Genomic DNA, 19882 nt, shown 5'->3' with positions numbered 1-19882 from the left:
GAGGTGTATTGGTGTTTTAGGGCCTGATGTAATATTTATAGAGTTGCTTTTCATGGGTAGGATTGATACTGTTTGAGCTCTGGCAGTTAGTGCTGTTATGGTATGAGAGGTTTATTGTATTGTAATTTGTAATGAGGCTTTCTGAGGGCCAAGCTCACACCTAACGCACTTTACAACAGGCCTAATATCATATGGGTTCCAAGTATCTTGCTTTTCTGCAGGAGTTTTCCTGGAATATCTCTAGCACTCTATCTACCACTCCTCTGGGAATCCTGACCCTCATACCCCCTCCCCCCCCTCCTAGACTGCAAGGACTATAAGCCTCTCCCCCTGCTTGACCTGTGTTTTTTCCTCGCCTCGGGCAGCAGATTGCCTTGAGCCTCCCTTGCACACTGCTTCGTATTCCAGCTAACATTGACAGCCTCCAGGCGACCAAAAATAGACCCCTAATTTTTTTTTTACCCACGGACACGGAATGGGAAAAAACTTTACCCCGTCATGTGCACGGAAAGGCAAGTTCAGTCACTTCCTGAGGAAGGTAATTATGTGCCCTACCTGTTTTTAATGATAAAATACTTCACCGGATCAGAAGAATTCCTTGTTGGGGTTGCATAGCAGTTCTTCAGTACCAAGACAAACTGCGAGGTGTCTGCCCCGTCCAGCACGGCTCCCACGTACAGGACTGTCTTTGCTGGCAGCACAACCTCCGATCCCTCGTACGGGGAAAGATAATTCTGATCTTTGTAGAGAGACATTCTTGCTGTGAATTGCCCGGTGCCTCCCACGGAAATGCTAACTGTGCTGCAACGCAAATCAAACCTCACATTTGTTTAGTGAACATAAACACAAAATCTCTGAATAAGCGTCTCGGTGATTGAAGCTATGATGGCACGATCTCATTCAGGTGTCTTCACCGCAATGCTAGGTGTCCGAGCGTGTTTAAACATTTATTGATAAAAAAAAAAATACACTTGGACATCTGGCATCTATTTTATTTTTTCCAACCTGACGGCTTTTATAGTTCGCCTTCCTTTTTGGGTTTTTTTTTTTTGGGTCCTTCAGCACAATGCTAGCAGGCCCGGTATCGATGAACGCGTGCGTTGTAATGTGACAAACGTATGTTAATAGAGGAAGAATACCCAATGAAGCCAGCATCGCCTGGTACCTGAGTATCGAGGGAGGGGGTGGTGGTGGAGTGGAGTCCCTCTTACTTCCTCATCATCACTAAAGGGAGGGGGCAATAATCAAACTGTCCACGCTAGTGCAAACCCCATGGGTACTTTATATCTGCGGGGTTTGCAGCACTAATCAAAACTCTACCGCCCAGGTACATTTGCTTTTATTATTGCCCCTGGGAAAATTATCTGCAGAGATCTGTGGCCTGCTTTCTCTGCGGGTAATGCTTCCCTCAGAGGCAATGAGCGTAGGTTTGACTTTACAAAACTATGTGATGGTGCGCAGCCTGCCTGCTCTCTGCCCCCTCGGAAATACCACGGAACAATGCAGGCAAAATTCTCTGTAGCAGTGGTGGGTAATTTTAAAAGACATCCCCCCCCCCACACCATTTCCACAGCTACAATGATTTTTCTACCCAGGCCAATGGTTTTGGCAATTTCCTTCCTGGTCTGAGAGAGAAATATTTCTAAAGAAAAACCATTAGTAAGAAGGGTGGAATGGAGCTTCCTGGTCAGAGTAAAAGGCTTTTTCCAAGCCATCAGTGCACAGCTGAATCTGAACAGGAAGCTTCTGGCACCCCAGCTTTTAAGTCTGGTTTGAGATAATTCATGGAGGAAAGAGAAACAGAACATAGATGTTTAGGCTGAAAAACCTGCTGTTTTACCTGTTGCGAACATGCATTTTCATTTTCAGATTAGTTAATTTGTTGGGCCAAAATTGGTGTAAAAAGTTTACTAAACATGCAAAATCAGGGTTGTATCGTGCATACTCATCATTTCACATGCCACAGGTTTGAGATGAATTTTTTTTTTAAAAACCCACTTTTCAAAGTTTTATGGGTTTTTTTTTGTAGAATTTTTAAACCCAGTCAGTGTTCCTGCTTCTCCCTCCTCTACCTCATAAAGTTTTATCTGTCTAGAAAGAAAGTGCCAGTACTGACATGCAGAATGCACATAGAAACATGCTGGCAGAAAAAGACCGTATGGCCTATCTAGGCTGCCCAACTAATTCAGCTTTACAATTCCTCTCACTCACCGAGGGATCCCCTGTGTTTTATCGCACGCTTTCTTGAATTCAGATTCTGGTTTTCTCTCCACCACCTCCACTGGGAGGCCATTCCATACATCCTCCTCCTCCCTTTCACTCTCTTTACCTTTTATATCAACTTACTAATCGCTTAGGCAGCAAGAGTCTTAAGAGATGTACCAGTAGTTAAAGGCACAGTCATACAAAATAAAAATGTTGAACAAATAATATAATTAAGAAATATAAAACAATAAAAAAACCCCATAAAAGCACATATTTAGGACCTTAGCGTTATGCATAAAAATTGATCATTTAAAAATATGCCTGCCTAATCGGGTTTTTTAAGCCGTTTTAAAAATTGTGAAACTCTCTTCCAAGTGCGAAGCCTCTGGCAAAGAATCCCAAAGCACTGAAGGTGCAACAGAAAATGAGGACTCGCGTGTAGAAACCACAGCCATGCCTGCTCCAAAGAGGGAACAGTCTAAAAAAAAAGCTCTTTGAGCTGATCTCAGGTCACGGGTGGGTTGGCCCAGGGCGTCACGTCAGAGTGTTCAGCTGTTTAAAAACAGTGGTGGCTGTTTTGTCTTGGGCTCGCAGTTGAATTGGGAGCCAATGCAAATCAACAAGAACTGGAGCAATATGTTCTCTCCAACTAGCGGCAGAAGCAAGACATTCGGCAGAGCTGATCAAAAGCCGCTGTGGTCTCAAAACTGAAAAAGGAAGTGGGAAGTAAAATGGGTTTCCAGAAATCAATTAAGTGTAATACTGTTGGCTTAACAGGAATGCGGAAGTCAGCTACGTCTGATAACTGCTTCATCCCGTGACCCCTCGAAAGGGAGGTTCACTGGGCGAGTCGAGCAGGTGGAGGACAAGAGGGTTCTGGGACTCTGTACCGGCCAGTACCCCTGAATATAAGCCCTGCGTCCGAATAAGAGCAGTACTGCCGGGGCCCAGTCCTGCAAGAGAATGCACGTCGTGAGAAGCAGCTTGCATGCCAACATCCAAAAGCTCTAAACAGAAAGATTTAGTGAGGGGAAAAGAGGAGATGTCTACGAGCATTTGACGGCAGACAAAAACCACAAGGCTCCCATTTTCCCTTTCTATTGCAGCCCCATCCAGTCTCTGGCACCACTCTCGCTTTCCAGGCTAAGACAATTTTCGGATGGCATGGGGGGGGGGCACTGGTTAGTATTTTGGGGCAGGACAGCAGGGACCTTTCTCTTTGGGTAAGTGCCTTACCTCATTATTGGTCTCAGGGCAGTCATAAGACTGAGTTTCATATCCAGTGGATAGGTGCAGGAGAAGTTGATCCTGACTTCCTTGTCTCTGACAATAATTGCATCCGATTTTGGTGACAAATTAACGGTATTGGTATACGTGACATGAGTCTCGTTTTTCTACAGAAAAGAAAACAAAGCATTGTAATGGATCCTTGTAGGAAGAAAACCTGGATTTCTTACGCCAGCTGTCACTTAAAACCTAACCCGCAGAATTTTTCTGAAGGTGGTGGCACCTGAGCTTTGACGGCTGCCCCCTTGTTTTACTTGTTCCTGCTGGGGTAAAACCATCTTCTGTATGATCCCTACCAAGGTCCAATTGATATAGTTCGGTATCAGCAAGGGGCTTTAACTAAGGCTTATCTTTATGGGATGATTTCCTTAGGACAAGCTTCAGAGTCTGACAGGTGCCTCCAAGCTGCCGGCAGCAGGACCAGCACAGAATTTTCCACATTTGATCTTGTCTAAGGGCATCGCATGCTCATTCAGTATAGTTCATGAAATGTGGGCCATGTTTTCACTAGTGCTCTGCTTTAATGCTTTGGAAATCATTTGGAAGTCTAGTTCTTCAGGCTGGTAACAAGCACGTGTAATACTCACAAACAAATTAAGATCGTAGCTAGCTAACTAACGTCCAGCTTACTAGACTGTCTGTCTGCTTTGGAAAAGAAACTGCAAGCCAGGAACAAAGGGGAACGATGAGGGGGAAATTTTATTATCAAGCGTCAGCATGGGTTTAGGAGTAACAGATCTTACCACTTCAAACCCTACTGAGTATTTCACAATATTAGCAGCAAACTTGATCTGGAAGAATGATTGGGTATAGCTAATCTCTATTTCTCTAAAGATTTGAATGCAGCACTTCATGAAAGGCTGATGTCACACAGCAGAAGATTGGGTTCATAGGGTAACATTTGTGAGTGGGTGTGAAGGGGAGGCACCTCTGAGTCCTATGGTACAAATACAAATCTATGCCTGCACCTTGCAATGAACTTGCAGGTGACCTGTTTATCCCAGGAGCTGTCTGAAAACGTGCTGATCCGGGGACTTCAGCTGACCACCACCTTTCCTGTAGCGATAGCTCGTAGGTGGGGGGAGGGTCTAGAGAGAGAGGGGCTTATGACTGATGTAGCATATGACAAATTTTTATGGGATTTTTTTTTTTTTGTTTTCAAAGTTCACCTGCAAAGTGCCCCCTTTTATATCTTGCTTTGTATTTGGCCAGGTTTTGAAAATTATTTGGGCGCGCGGGGAGGTGAAAATTGACTCCGGATGAGATCTGCATTGCACCCAGTGAACAATCCCTGGAAAAGGTCAGTGTGGGCCTTGTGGGACGGGACACACACGTGAGCAGCAGCTGCCGCCACCGCCAAGTAATTATGCACTGCAAAGGTTTGGAGAATTGTTTTACCACCGACTCTGTTCCACATTGTCTGGAGAGGATAGAAGTCACCAGAGAGAAGAGATTCGTGTTGTTTCTCTCCTGAAAACCGACACAGGAGCTGTCTCTGAGAAGGATGCTTTTGGGATTCAGCGCCAGGTTTTCCAGCTGGCAAGCTTGGAATGAAACTTTCATTTCATTAGAGCCGCACATCAGGCTTGGGCGTAAATTTTCAATATCTAGAATTAAAATTGGAAAAGCGACTTAGTCCCTTTGTCACTTCGATTACTTTTTTGGAGTTTACTAAAAAAGCCAAGGAAGGCGTTTTCTGCTGCCTCTTTCCAAACGTGCCCTGCAAGTGCTCAAACAATAGAAAATTTTAAATAAACTAAATAGAGTCAAAATACACTAACCCTGAAGGGAGCTCTCATTAAACCTTTACTTAGGAAAAAGAGCGATCAGAAAACCTGGAATGGCCGATCTGACCCATTCTGGTTTTCAAGTGAATCTGCCCTGATACACAGTAGCATATTGGCTATGATAAATGTTATTTTCATTAACATTGTTTTACGGTTTCATACATTTTCCCCATTTTCTCACTCATTTACCTGGGATGAGTGCCTCAGGCTGGTCCTCCTTTACTGGCTGAGGGCGGTTGTTGTGGGAAGTACAGCACCCCTGGCAAGGGTTGCCATCTGCACCCCCTCCATCCTGATCCCCGTGACCCTTAATCCTTCCCAGCTGCCTGCAGGGCTCACGTTGGGGGGCAGGCTGGGCCGCTATTGTCCAGCCCTGGGGGGGGGGGGGGTGCGAATGCACAACCAGGAGCTCGGGGAGGTGGAGGGAGAAGACAGCAAATGGAAGTGGTCAAGCATTGAGTGGCTCATCAACCAATTTTGCCTCCGTCTTTCTGGGCCCATCTTGCTCACCCTTCCCAGCTACCCAGGGCCCAAGCACATCACCTCATGACCCGCTCCAGCCATGTCAGCCCCTCGAGGATGGAGCTCCGGGAGCACTATGACCGAATCACGGACCTTGCCCTGTAGCTTCACTTTTAAAACCGTTTCAGCGGTAAGGGACCTTTTTGCCCTAGTGTCAGTCTCCACCTTTTGCTGCAGGGGTAATTGTTACTGACCTCCCAGCGACGGTAAGCAGCCACGGAAGAGGCCGCTCTGGAACATGGCCCCAGGCAGAGGGGAAAGTGAGATTGGGGGGGGAGGGAGGGAAGGGCGCACCTGCTGCTTTATGTCTTTCCTTGAAAATGTCCTGCCATGTGAAAGCTTTCGAGGCTTGCACTGTGCCCCTTGCCTGGATGTACATACCGTAGCTGTTGCCATCATGTTTACAATGGCATCCCCATGTTCCATTCATCAGGTTGCATTCCTCGTCTGCCGTGCAGGAGCATGGGCTGTCACTATAGCTGGGATCTACGGGAGGGCATAAAGAAATGCATTCATCGGTTCACAAAGTGCAGTTAACCTCTCCCGTTCAAATGCACAGAAACCAAGCTAATTCAAACAGAATAGTTAGCCATGAATCCCAGCTACTTACCTGTGCAGTAGGTCAGAGAGCAGGCTGGCGTTCCGTTTAATTTGTAGACGTAGTATCCGCCGGGGCAAGACTTGATCTGTACGGTGGTTGACCACAAGCAGCAGTTCCCATTCCAGTGAGCGCAGGCAGTGCGATTCACTATTCCATCCGCACTCATCGGGTGCGCTCCCTTCAGCCACATGGGGGCATGCGTGTTGCATCTGTTTATGGGTACACAGGATTCTGGCATGCGCGCTCCGCCGCTGCCGGTGAACCTGTACCATCCTTTCTTTGCACTGTCACAATTCGGGCTAGTAGTCCCAAAGGAGGTGCTTCTCCAGAAGTTGTCAAGAACCGTGTGGTTAAAACATGGGTCATAGCAGAGGTGTGAGCTGACGGTATTAATGCAGTCCTTTCCAAAGGCGCAGGAATCTGCTCTGCACTCATTAATGTCACAGCGGTAGCCATCTCCATAGTACCCCTCGGGGCACATGCAAGTGTAAAAGCCGATGTAATTTCTGCAAGTCGCTTGGGAGTGGCACTGATTCAAGTCAGGCCGGGCGCACTCGTCAATATCTGCGCACGTGTGCCCCGAGACCAACGTGTACCCGCTGGGACATCTGCAGCTATACGAGCCAAAAGTGTTTACGCAGGAGCCCGAAGAACAGTTGTGGGACCAGGAATAGGCGCATTCATCGATATCGGAGCAAGCGAAGCCATCGCCGATGAACCCGTCCTTGCACGAGCATTCTCGGATTCCGAGATGTTCCTCGCACGTTGCGTTCGGGTGGCACGCTGAGCAGTTGGCAGTGGCTGGTTAAATGCAAGCATTTGCGGTTTACTTGTCAGTGAATACTACATAGAGCGTCTTAAAATTAAAAACCCGCACCACTTCTGAACTACAGTATTTTATTTATTTATTTATTTATTTATTTAAAGTCTCTTTTATACCGATGTTCGTTTGCACATCGCATCGGTTCACAAAAAACAAAAACTTTTGGGCGGAGCCCTTACATATAACAGCATGGCAGATTTAGGAGGAAGTAAAACCCATCAAGAGAACATGTAGAAGGACTTTTGAGGAATGATGTGCTTGACTTTTCGCACTCTACAAAATCCTTATAAACAAGATCACTGTGGCAACAGGAAAAGGAATGTTCCTTTTCCAGGGCCTAATTTAGGGTTAATTCCAAAGCATCCAGAAATATAAAAATAGAGGTCCATATTCAGAGGCATTTAGCTGGATAACTCACAAGTTGAATATTTCCCCTACTTATCCAGCTAATCTTTAACTGGATATCTCTTTATCCGGCTAAAGGTTAGCCAGATAATTTAGGGGCATGCCGGGGGCTTTTCTGGAAGGAGTTGGTTAGCCATCTAAGTTGTCCAGCTGTTATTCAGAGAGTAACTCAGGTCATGCTATAGAGCTGAGCTAAAGTTAGTTGGATAAACATCTATATTTAATAGTGTGGCTGCACTACTGAATATCTCTCCAAAGTTAGCCGGATAAGTTATTCATCTAACTTTGCAATCCAGCCAGTGACTGAATATGGACCTCAAAAGGCTTAGCTTCCATGTACTAGATATGAGCCTAAGTTGGCCTGGCCATAGGTAAAGGTTTTAACTTCTACTCAAACAAATTAGACTGCCTGTTATCCATTAAACACTATAGTGTAGATCTCTGTGTTGGAAAATAATCTGCCATAATGGATTACTGACCACTTTTAAAGACTTCGTTCCATCAGAAAGTAGATGCTGATGGCCATTTGATTAAACAGCAATTCAGTAGAGTATCAAGAACAAGAGTACACACTTACATGATGTGTTAGCAGCTGCAAAGGAGAAAAGGAAAGAAAATTAGTAATTATATACCATACAAATAAAATAAAGCTTCCAACAACGATCATAGCAATAATCAGACTGCACCTGTAAAGCCTTCAACTCGAACAGAATGGGGGCCTTCAGCCTGTATATATAAGATCCAGGTCCCCCCAAGTGGGTTTTTCACCAGAGACACAGACCCCCACATTTCCCACACGGTTCTTTTGACTTGTGCTTCCACACCTGCAAAAAAAAAATAGATTGTGTACGCAGCGTTCTGTGTATATGACGACTTTATCAACAGCTGCTATTCCAGCACAGAGCAGGCTTCAGTTCACAATAACATTCTTCTTCCTTATTTGCCATTTGCCCACTTTGAATACTCTTATAAATCCACAAAAAAAGCCACCCCAGAGGTGCTTGCATGTATATTTGGCGTGCTGTAATTGTAAAGCACATTAAGCTTGCATCAAGGAAGTTCATTTTCCTATGAAATTTTGCAGCTACATTATGGATTCTGATCACAAGCACTCTGGTGTGCCAGGATGATATCGCCCCGCAGGGCCAAGTTTTGGGATGTGCAACCTGCATATGCGGTGCCATGCACTAGGAGGCGCCACTCACCTCCCCTCTCCTCTCCCTCTCCTTTAAACTGGAGATTTTCTGCATGGCCAGGCCCTGCCCTATTTCTTAACGCTGATGTCTGCATAATTAAGAAATTGTGATTTTCATTTGAATGGTACAAAATTAGAATTTGCCCAACAGCTTTTACTTTCAGTCTCCTCCCTGTACTGAATTTAACTTGCTGTAGAGGAGGGAAACGGTGCAGTTTCTAACTTTTGTTTGTTTGCTTGCCGTAGACCCGTAACATTCCCTGTTGTTCCTGTTCAGAAGCAGGAAGCGCTGATTACTGCGACGCGTGAAACTGAGCAGAGTTCGACTCGTGCCTACCGTCAGGGCCCACGATGCGCATGTGAGAAATGAAACCATCGGTGGTCACGACTAATGTGTTGTACTTTTGTGCAGTCTGAAAGGACTGGGAGTGATTTCCACTGAAATTAAAGTCTCTGGAGAACAAATGGGTGGAACTATTAACAGGTCTTGAAAGTGTGAAGTCCAAGTAATTAAATACCTGAAAGAAAGAAAGAGATTTAGTATTAATCTCATAACACAATGAAACACTTATATTGCTATTTTTCATGTGACTAATAATAATAATAATAGGGCTACTCTAAACTTATTAAATACGTGAATAAATGTAAGCAACAAGACGAGTCGATCTGATTGACCAAGTTTGGTTTTCAAAATGCTTAAACCTTAAACAGACAAATTATTTCCATGGAACTGGTCTTTATAGTATCAAGGAGCAGCATCCTGATTAAAGTGAATCAGAAATAAGCAAGAAAAAGCATAATTCATATGTGTTACACGGAAAGAAATGGATATTGGACACAGTCTTCTGGAGCTCTGCTCTTGTGCTTAATCTACCACACAACCGTGAGCATCACAGAAAAGATGCCATGAGGAGAGACCGAAAAGTCAACTGCAGCCTATTAATGTATTTCTGAAGTAAGCGATTAATGGCAGCGTTGCTGGCTTTGGCATATCCATAGCTCCATGTGTTGCTTTATTGGGACACAAAATGTGAAGAGCCATCATGAAATTTCAAGCGATCATTTCTCTCAAGCTATCAGGGAAGGTCGCAACAATTTAAGGCTCCACACAGGTTTCCAATCCTGCTGTTCCTATTGCACCACGTCAAAAAGTATTTTTTAAGCTTTTACTTTTAGTTTTAATAATAAGCACGTCTCCAAGTCTATTGTTCATCATGGGACCTAAAAGGAAGGACACATTTACATTTATTGGATTTATGAATCGCTCAACACCAAATAGGCCTGAGCGATGAACATAGGAAACATACATAATCATAAAGTTAACAAAATTAAACAAAGTTAAAACAGAAAAACACAGAAAAATCATAAAATATCTTCAGTCTCATGAAATAAAAATACAATAACATTACAGAATAAATAATAAGAGATAAAAACAAAATAAAATTTAACATTAAAAGTAATTAAAAATAAGCTAAATTAACAAGACTGTTTTGACCTGTCTCCTAAAAAGTTTTATTGAATCTGATTGCCTCAAGTCAGTAGGGCCAGGTTCAGAAGATGCACATTGGGTTGGGGAAGGGTTGAAGTGGAGCTCTGCCAGGATGGCTTTACTTACTTTTCCCAAATCTGAGAGGCTGACTTGGAAAACATGTCCAAAGCTACTCGCTGCAATGTTTCTGTAGATCAGGAAGTCTGGATCACTGGGGCTCGAGCAAAGACCGGTGATCAAAAAGTATACCTAGAAAACATTAACCGCGGGGTCAGTTCATGAGAACTTGTCTTTAATATCTGAGAAAAGCTCTGAAGTGCCTTTGAAGAAAATCCATACCTGAGACTGTTTAGTATTTATTAGTGAATAGACGTGGTTTACTATGCTGGTTTCGTTGTAGTCTTTTGCAGAAGCGTCCGTCAAAACAAGTATAAAGGAACGAGGAGGGGAGGTGTCCAGGGCCAGCCTAAGGCCTTGAGCTGCATTTTCTGGGCAGTCTCCCCCTCCACTGGCTACAAGATTGTTGAAGAAATCATCAAATTGTTTCTTGGATGTCGTGTTGTAACTGGGCCCGACCACTGTCAAGAACAAGTTACGAAGGGTCACAGTGGCAGGTATGGATATTACAAGAAACCCATTGGCTTCGAACCTTTAAATATCAATGTTTCTGCTTTCAAAGAGCTGTCCCTGTCAGCTGTGAAAAGGTCTCTTCGTGCATTGTCATTTTTTTTCAGTATCTTAAAACCTGTTTTCTAGTTATTCTCAGGGATCCTCTACCCCAATTCTATTGTTAACTTCCGTGTTTTATTCTGCATGCTCCTACTTTGTCTGGGTGCAGCTGCACTATTGAATGTACCCCCAAAGGTAGCCGGATAAATTTATCCGGCTAACTTTACTATCTGGACAATGACTGAATATGGACCTCTCTATTTTTAATCCAAGTCTCCATATGTGAAATCAGTATTTGAAGGCACTAAGGAGCTTGACAAGGACAGGGGAAAGTGACTTAATCTCCTTCTGAAATGACCATAGCGAGGTAACTTCTGGATTGGCATAGAATAAAAGAGCTGTTCTATTGAGTGCAACTCTTCCTTCTAAAGAGGCCACCTCTGCTTAGAATAAATGGCACAGGTCAAGGGAATTGAGCATGAAAACCAAATATAATGTAGATGTGAAGGGGAACAGAGATACAGTAAAGCCATTAAATGCACAGGATCTCCTACATGGGTCATTGAACTCCACCATGGTATATTGTCTGACACCACAAGGAAATCGCGCTGAAACTCGATCCAGGAGCCATCCGTTGGCCAACTTCAGCTGCTGAAGATCATCAGACATGGAGCCGGTCGTATCCACCAGGTATGTCAGGGCTGAGGACTCTACGGGTGAAAATAAGCAGCTTAGTAACAGGCTGATGATTTCAGGAACATCTCAAAATAAATAGCTTCCTTGCACTTGTCTACTCTCTGCCATGACGATGCTTCTATAGACCAAATAAAAAGACAGCCATCCAGTACCTGTATTTGCTGCACAGGTATGATTAGTTGGAGCCAGCGATGCATTGTAACTCGACAGAGGACCTGAGGAAACAAATAGAACAAGGAGTTACAAGAAAACCAATTCAAAATATGAGTACCTGTGTTTCACCTGGAAGCTTTAGGTGTGCTTTGTTGTGCTAGGTCTGAAGTAAAAGCAAAGGAAAGCAAAAAAAAAAAACTGTTGAAAACTTGTCTAATTTGTGGTCACTTGTTCTGCATGTGGTGAGAGTTTTTGTTCTGCATGTGTGACCAAGATGAGGTATATTTTCCATGCAGGGAGCTGTAGCAGTCTAGCTTGTTCTGTTTTCCCAATAGGAGGTGGTGTATAATATTTGCAGTGCTGCCTTTTCATAGGTAGGGTTGGTGCAGTTTGAGTCCTGGGACTTCTTGCTCTGTTGGCTTTGCTATATAGGTTCTGAGTGATTTTTTTTTTTTTTTTTTTTTTTGCAGGGTTACTTCACAAAAATAATGGAGGGAGTTTGTCACTGTTAGTGAAGTGACACCAGAATGTGAATTTTCTTTCTCTGGTGAATAGTAAAGAGATTCCTGAAGAAATGTAAATGAGTAGTGACTGCTTTGGCTATATAAGGTTTAATTTGATATTGCATTGCACTTTTCTTTTGACTCACTTATTCTGAATAGTAAAGGGAAATATCCTAGTGCAGCCCAGCCAGAGATTACCCCTAACCAATGCATTATGGATTTCATTTAGAAATATCATAAATGTCTTGATTTCTGCAGTCTACTCCCAAAAATCACAGATGACACATTCATCATGGTTTTTGAAACGTGTGTTTTCAAACACATACATTAATATAAAAGAAATACAGGGTGGCCCATGGAAAAGGAGCCAGCCTGCATGGCACTGATATCGGAGGCGGGTTACTTTTTCATGAGCCACCTCCAGCACACGGAGTTCGAAGGGGGATCCCTAGCCCCCCCCCCCCCCAGTCCTTGGCTTTGATAAGCACCAGTAAAAAAAATATTTGCCCACCCTGATGTAGAGGCTGTGTCGGCTTCTGTTCATTTAGAGATTCACTGATCAAACTGAATGTTTCAGTGAATCTCTCTAAGTAAAGAGAAGCTGACCCAAACTCTACATGGTGCAAAGTTAAACACAACATCTTTCTGTAGTTTTTAATGCAAAATTTCTATTATCTATTTACTAATTTTAACAGATTGAAGATACTAAAACAGGGACTACGGCTTGTGCAAATGTTTGGACGCCCTTCCAGTTGATTCATTACTACTAGGGTTGCAAACTAGCTCCAGATTTTCAGGACCAGCCAGTTCAGTCCTGGTTTTACCCCACTGCAAGCAGTTGCATTTCTGATTTCCCTATGACAAGCATGACTACAAGTCCCTGCATGCAACGTGGTAAAACCAGGACTGGATCCACCTGTCCTGAAAACCTGGAGCCAGTTGGCAACCCAAATTACTACTTCTCTTAAAAAGTTGTTAAGGCCCAAAAAATTAATTGACTTGTTAGGCCTTCAATGTGTCAGGTGCAGACAATGTCTTTATTATTGTTTTTGAAATCTGAATAGTTATTTCAACCACCTGATGGAGCAAGTAGCTAGAAATATATCCTGAGAAAAGGACCTGAAAGTTTCCTTTACAAAAAATATGTAAGAATAGTCATTTAGGTATCCAACAACTATAATTATTTTTATCCTGGACTGGCCATTGTTGGAAACATGACACTGAGCTTGATGGACCTTTGGTCTGCCCCAGTATGGCAAGTCTTGTGTTCTGATCCCTTTCATTACAGCAAACCATAAGATATTATGAAAAAATATTGTTCACTGTAATCACTTTGGCTATTATCAAATAACTAGGTTTGATTAGCAAGCAAAAAAAAAAAAAAAAAATCTAATCTCACAGCCTGGAAAAACACTTGGTCTCGGGCAAAATAAATAAAGACAATTGATCCATATTGAGAAGCTTCCATAAAGTAATGTGAACTGTGAAATACTCTCACTCAATCCAGAAAGCAAGCCAAGGAAGAGGACTGCATAATTAAACATGTCAAAGAAAGCTGAAAGAAAAGGTGGAATCATTTCTCTTCTATTTTAGACTTTTATATGCCACTCTTCTCATGAGGCGTCAGGGCAGCTTACCAGCAGAACTATTTATTGCTTTTATATTCTTACTGAGCTACCCAATGGTAGCCAGGCCAAGGTTTGCTTTCGATGTCCCGCTTCCCTTTTTGGCTTGTGCGCTCACAGACTGACTCACAAGGACAAATGCAGTGCCCCCTAACCCTCTGCCACTCAGCCTGAACACCCACAAGCCTCACCTTCCTTGCTCATCTTTTGAACAGGCCTGCCCCAGTCTCCAGTAAAAACACCCAAAGCGGTGAACAAAAAAGTTAAAAATGTAATACATACAAAAAAAAAAATCCACTACATATAACAATCTCACATGCTGCACACACAACAGACTAGGCTAACAACATAACAGTATACAATAAATTTACAAACTTTAAAAAAAAAAACACACACAAAAAACACAAATTTAAACCCATTTGAAAATGTAGTAAATACAATGTAGAAAAATGAAATGCACCTCAAGCAACTTCTCACCAAGAGGTTTGGGTGCAGCCTTCTGAATAACACTCTCACCGGACTCGCTAGCGGGCATGCAAAGGGGCGAAGGGAACGCTGCACTTGGCAACATAACCGCGCTTCCTCGAATCCACCAACCTCAACAGTGTGCTGACGGAGCCAGTTTTACTTACCCCACATGGGTCTTGCTGTGGTCGACGTAGCCCATGCACAGGAAGGCAGCAGCACAGTGAAGTAGAAAAGGGTCTGCATGCTCGCACGCTCTTATTATTAGAAGAGTTATTGATTTTTCTGGGTCCCGAAATGGCAACGACTCTACGGCAGCTTAAAACATGCATTCAATTGTGATTACTCCAAATCCCCCACTAATCAGTGTGCCCACAGCAAAAAGGCTTTTGCATCATATGCCTAACTCAGAATCCTCTCCCGAAAAGTGTCTAATCTTGCTAAGTAGTATCCTTTCCCTGAAAAAAATAACAGCAGGCTCAACCCTATATCTTTCTTAACACGTTCCTCCTTTCATTCTTTTTTTTCCAGCAATAGTAAAACAAGTGTGTGTTGTTTGTGTTCTGAACACTGGGATTTAAAAGAAATAAGTTCTGCTAGCATGGAACGCCACCGCTAATGGTGACTGCATCCCTTATAAAGCAGTTTGAGGAGGAAAAGACTAGGGGAATTCCCCAGTTTATTGTTTGCAGTCCTATTCTTGACCAGGTGTTATGTTCCTTCCTAGTCATGATTGCTTGTACTGCTCATTGTATATAAATAATATAAAGATGAAATTACAAAGATAAAAAAAAGACATTTTTTTTTCCCCAGGATAATTTTATCTGCACAAAATAGTTTGCAAGAATTGTTTGGTCCAGTAGATTTCACTTCCAGTCCTCAAGGGCTGCAAATGAGTCAAATTTTGGGGATAACCCTAATGATTATACATGGGATAGATTTATATGCCCAGTGCCTCAATTCTATACAAATCTGACTCGTGCATATTCATTATAGGTATCTTGAAAACCCTACCTGTTTATGGCTCTCAAGACTAGAAGTGAATACTACTGGTTTAGACTAAAATATAGGTTTAAGATTCCTGAGCCCCTAAAAGATGTACAGTCTTCATGAGGCTGGTATAATCCTAGACCCTCAAGGGTGAAGGAAGCAGATGGGATGTGCAGTCAGGCGTTAGGGGGACATCTAGTGGTGGCAAAGAGAAAATCAGCTCTCTCAGAATAAATCCAGGAGACGGGAGGACCAGGGAGTTCTTCGCTCGCTCTGACAGGCCAATGCAATGAGTGCCCTCAGCCGAGCGCACTGGTTAACCCGTGGTTGGACGTGTGTCCACAACCCATTGTGCTATAAGGGGATTACCACGTCTAAAACGCGCATCCAACCCTCCCACGAAGCTCATACCGCTCCTCACATGCAAATGAGATTACAGAGAGGTTATAGGCAAGGTGAGAAAAGGGTCTTTCACTGAGGTCTTTTCACTGAGGCAGGTCATGCTTCTAGCAGTGCTGGATCCACCTGTCCTGAAAACCTGGAGAGAGGGGAGTAATCCAGCGCACAGCGCGTGGGATGGACTGTGTGCAGTCCGCAAATGTTCCCCCTTCTGTGATGCTTTTCGAGCCCAGAGAAGCATTTGGGAACAGCACCTGCCAGTGTCGCGGTGAATTATTCTAGGAGAGCTGGAAGCGCAACGTGATATCACTAGAAGGGCCTAGAAGTGAAGTCCTCGCCTGGGTGGAGAAGGAAAGAACCCCACCACCCCTCCCTAAATTCCCCCTTTTCTTGCAGGCGCTTACGTAACGTGATGCAAGTTACAGACAAAACAGCCAAGCTAGAAACGCCAGAACTAATTATCTAAGCTGTGAGCGAAACACAGTGCCAAGTGACTCTTCTGTACAACGTTTGCAGGGTGAAATCCTCAAGCACCAAACGATGCAGTCTGGATGATACCAGGAAAAGGTGGAGGGAATAGTCCCAATGATATTGGACGCCACTGGCCTGATTAAGAAGTACTTCCAGGCTCACCTTGACAGGTTACCTGTGCACATAACCCCCAGAAGGAAGTTCTCTTTGGCAGCATGCAAGTATGGCGGTGATCACCAGCAGTAAAGCTGAGAGGTTGGGATCGGACTACTCGGCATCACCCTGGCCTGTGAAAGAAGGTTCATTGCTTGAGGGTGAAACAACAAACCCGTTTCAACACTGCCCCGTGGTTCACTCTCCCTGCTGCCAGAAGAGGGCGCACAGAGTCCAGCAGACAAAGCTCTCTCTTGCCTCAGAGCATCCCAAGCCTCAGGTACCTCAGAGAATCTCTGGCTGGGTAGGGGAGTTCTGTCCATGTTAGAACAATTAGGACTCCAGTCCCACTTCTCGAGACCCAGGACAAGTCACTGTGTCTCTTGTTGCCGCAGGTAGCCACTTGGATTATAAGCTTTTTGGGGCAGGGAATTATAGTGCCTAAATTTTATGTGACTGGGCTTCGCTAGTCACCAATATGCTTCCCCAGTGATTTTTATAGCTATAATGGCCCCACCTAGACCCCCATCCCTGGCCTGCCCCTTTTCGAAGTCCCTGTACTTAGGCTCATATAGGGAGATACGCATGTGACCGGGCCACTATGAAAATGTGCTCAGCGTACACACAGCCCGACCATGCGCGTATCTCCATGTTTTTACAGTCACCAGGGTTGTTTTAAAATTTACCTGTAAATGTTAATTTGCTTAGTGGTAGAAAACCAGAGAAAAAAAAACAATTGGGCAGACTGGATGGGCCAATTAGTCTTTATGTGCTCTTTTTTTTTTTTTTTATTATGGATGTAAATCTATGAGCCGAAGACTTGGGATAATGCAGCATATACAAATGCTTTCAAAGAAATAAATGCACAAACGTTGGAGGTAATTTTCAAAGGAGTTTTGCATGTAAATGTAACATACTATCGTAACAATTTTCAAAAGCCACTTACTCCAGTAAAGTGCATTTGCACATGTAAAACCCAATTTTAAGTATGTAAATGCTATTTAACATCAGGCCCATAGTGTATAAGAAACATATCCTAAGCGTTGATGTCTTCTATGAGTATTTTCAACATAGACTGGAGTAAGGGGGATGAAGGAGGCAGAAGAAGCAGAGTTGGTGGGGAGACCTGATGGAAAAGTTATGGTAGATGCACGCATCTACTAATTCTGCCTGTCTGACCTGGAATTGCCAAGCATAAAAGTCATCGCCAAATCGCCTTTCCTCCATCAAAGAAAATCAAACCAAAAGTTGCTTGCTTGTTGGCCATCTTCAAAGACATGATGGAAGTTTACACAAACAGCATGAATTACATTGTAATTAATGCAGTGGCTGGGTTGCGCATTAATCCACAGTAACACGTATGAATGATTCTGCTCAGTCAGTCACCCCTAGGCTCAAATGGTGCCAGCCCCTACATCGCTGTCCCCCCCCCTCCCCCACCCCCGCATACGTTTAGTGCGGTCACTTCCTCCTTCCCTGCCCTCATCCCCAATTCACCATGGACCTCTCATGGCTTTGGTGGAGGAAGGCAATAGACAGGGTTTTAGTTCCTCGGGCTTTCAGGAAACAACTAGGAGCACTAGAGCTAGCATATCTTTGATTGACTCTCTCTCACACTCACACTCACACACACTGACTCTCTCTCTCTCATTCTCTCACTCACACACTCTCATTCTCTCACTCACACACTCTCACGCTCTCTCTCACACACTCTCTCTAATTCTCTCACTCACACACACTCTCTCTCTAATTCTCTCACTCACACACACACACTCTGTCACTCACGCACTCTCTTTCTCCCTCCCAAAATTTGCCACCCTGTGCACAGGCAGAGTGTGCCTCTGCAGAAATGCAGGCCTGAGCTCAGTTATTAGAATTGTTTACAACTGCAATAAGTAGGGGATGTGCTCCGTATTTACAAGATAGAAGCAGAGCCACCGAGTTCCTAAAATTGTCAATACTGACACTGAAAATAGACAGAGTACACTCAATACAAGTGACCATTCTCATAATAACTTTTCTGTTCGCCTGTTGTTAAGCTACATTTCTGCGCTGCTCTTGTGTTATCCCCCTCCCAGTTCTTTCTCCCTGTTAATATGTACTTTCAAACCTGCTGTTCAAATGTGAACTGGTATGATGTCCCTACTAATACCGGTATATAAAAGTCTCTAAATAAAAAATAAATAACTGCTGCAAATTAATAGCAACATCTGCTAAAATTACTCTCTTTACTTTGAAATCCTACAAACAAATTACGGGAATTAATCAACAAGATGCAGTGGGACTATTAACATCTATTTCCTGAACTGATTAATAGAACAAACAGGGAAATTCAAAGCACAAAACACACCCTATTGAAAACAAGCTTTCTGAAAAGAAGAGTTTCAAATACTTTGGCTGGCAGTACCCAGTTACAAATATTATTTTTTTTCCATTCAGATTGGCATTGCAAAATGCAGGTAAGCTTCGAGGGGACAATAGAGTTGCGTGCAGTTCTCCTTTCTACAGCACAATTTCTTACTCTGCTATTGAAAACATGCACCACCCATCTTCTCTTTCTGAAACGTGATGTTCCCTGGCCTCTCAGTATAGGTTTACCAGCCAAGTAGAAGGGATTTGGTCTGGGAGGGTTAGCAAGATGAAAGGCTACAGCTGTTTCTTTTTCTGTGTTGTTTTGGCATGCTTTGGGGAAGTGAGGGAGCTGCTTTTCAGTTAAGAGTACTCAGAAGTATCCTGGTAAATGTGCTTTGGTGCATGTTCACAAGCCACATATTATTAGAAACATAGAACATGATGGCAGATGAAGACTGTAAGGCCCATCGAATCTGTTTTTACTTCTTGTTGTATAGTGCAGGCTAGACTTCTTGAATGCTGACTTTATATTCACTGCAACATAACTGAGGATCCCTTGTGCTATGCTCTTTTACATTTTTGCCTCCATCTTTTGCACTGGGAATTTGTGCCATGCGTCCACCCGCTTTCAGTGAGAAAATTTTGGATGATACTGAACATGCCAGAGAGGAATGCTATACTATGACCTTTCCACTTACTATCATTTGATGTGTGGTTATGCTGATGCTTGCACTAGTGAAGCAAGGTGAGTATTTCCCACCTACCATAATCTGACAAGGAGTTAGTTGACCAAGTGCCACATAGAAAGAAAACGTGATGGCAGATAAAGACCATCCAGCCCATCCGGACTGTCTGTCCACATCTCCTGCTCAGCCCCCTCCTCTTACGTAGAGATCTTCTGTGCTTGTCCCATGCTCTCTTGAGTTATGATACTGTCTTTGTCTCCATCACTTCCCGGGAAGCTGTTCTATACCCCCCACCCTTTCTGTAAAGAAATATGTCCTTAGATTACTCCTGATTGCACACCCTCCTCCCATGACCCCTAGTTCCAGAGCCTCCTTTCTGTTGAAAGAGGCCTGCCTCCTCTGCATT

General features: G+C 43.6%; 2 protein-coding genes across 2 annotated transcripts in view; both read right to left on the bottom strand.

Annotated features, from left to right (window-relative positions):
• The window catches only part of UMOD (uromodulin), a 56157-nt gene extending 47075 nt beyond the window's left edge, over positions 1 to 9082 (bottom strand). Inside the window, exons 1-8 of the mRNA XM_029577225.1 lie at positions 9049 to 9082; positions 8317 to 8454; positions 8208 to 8222; positions 6412 to 7203; positions 6183 to 6287; positions 4891 to 5099; positions 3442 to 3599; positions 556 to 801 (exon numbers count right to left, since the gene is read on the bottom strand). Coding sequence (XP_029433085.1) covers positions 556 to 801; positions 3442 to 3599; positions 4891 to 5099; positions 6183 to 6287; positions 6412 to 7203; positions 8208 to 8222; positions 8317 to 8454; positions 9049 to 9082 — 1697 coding nt within the window. The remainder of the gene's footprint in view (positions 1 to 555; positions 802 to 3441; positions 3600 to 4890; positions 5100 to 6182; positions 6288 to 6411; positions 7204 to 8207; positions 8223 to 8316; positions 8455 to 9048) is intronic.
• A 36-nt stretch (positions 9083 to 9118) lies between these two features.
• Positions 9119 to 11652, bottom strand: LOC115076107 (hemicentin-2-like). The gene is made up of 4 exons (XM_029577224.1): positions 11538 to 11652; positions 10654 to 10892; positions 10441 to 10563; positions 9119 to 9343 (listed from the first exon to the last, which is right to left on the bottom strand). Exons 1-4 carry the CDS (start codon positions 11650 to 11652, stop codon positions 9119 to 9121), a joined length of 702 nt encoding a protein of 233 aa, XP_029433084.1.
• Between the last annotated feature and the right edge of the window lie 8230 nt (positions 11653 to 19882).

The sequence above is a fragment of the Rhinatrema bivittatum genome, chromosome 14 (assembly GCF_901001135.1).
Source record: "Rhinatrema bivittatum chromosome 14, aRhiBiv1.1, whole genome shotgun sequence".
NCBI classification, from domain to species: Eukaryota; Metazoa; Chordata; class Amphibia; order Gymnophiona; family Rhinatrematidae; genus Rhinatrema; species Rhinatrema bivittatum.
The sequence above is the reverse complement of the archived record's forward strand: the minus strand, read 5'-3'. Positions and strand labels throughout refer to the sequence as shown.

What these genes read in the sequence shown, in the direction of transcription:
- LOC115076107 (XM_029577224.1), bottom strand. Translation starts at nt 11,652, where the DNA reads ATGTCTGATGATCTTCAGCAGCTGAAGTTGGCCAACGGATGGCTCCTG. An exon ending in GGTGGAGTTCAATGACCCAT is followed by an intron (nt 10,893 to 11,537) that starts GTAGGAGATCCT and finishes TGTTCTTGACAG; the next exon opens with TGGTCGGGCCCAGTTACAAC. An exon ending in GCCTCTCAGATTTGGGAAAA is followed by an intron (nt 9,344 to 10,440) that starts GTAAGTAAAGCC and finishes TCTTTCTTTCAG; the next exon opens with GTATTTAATTACTTGGACTT.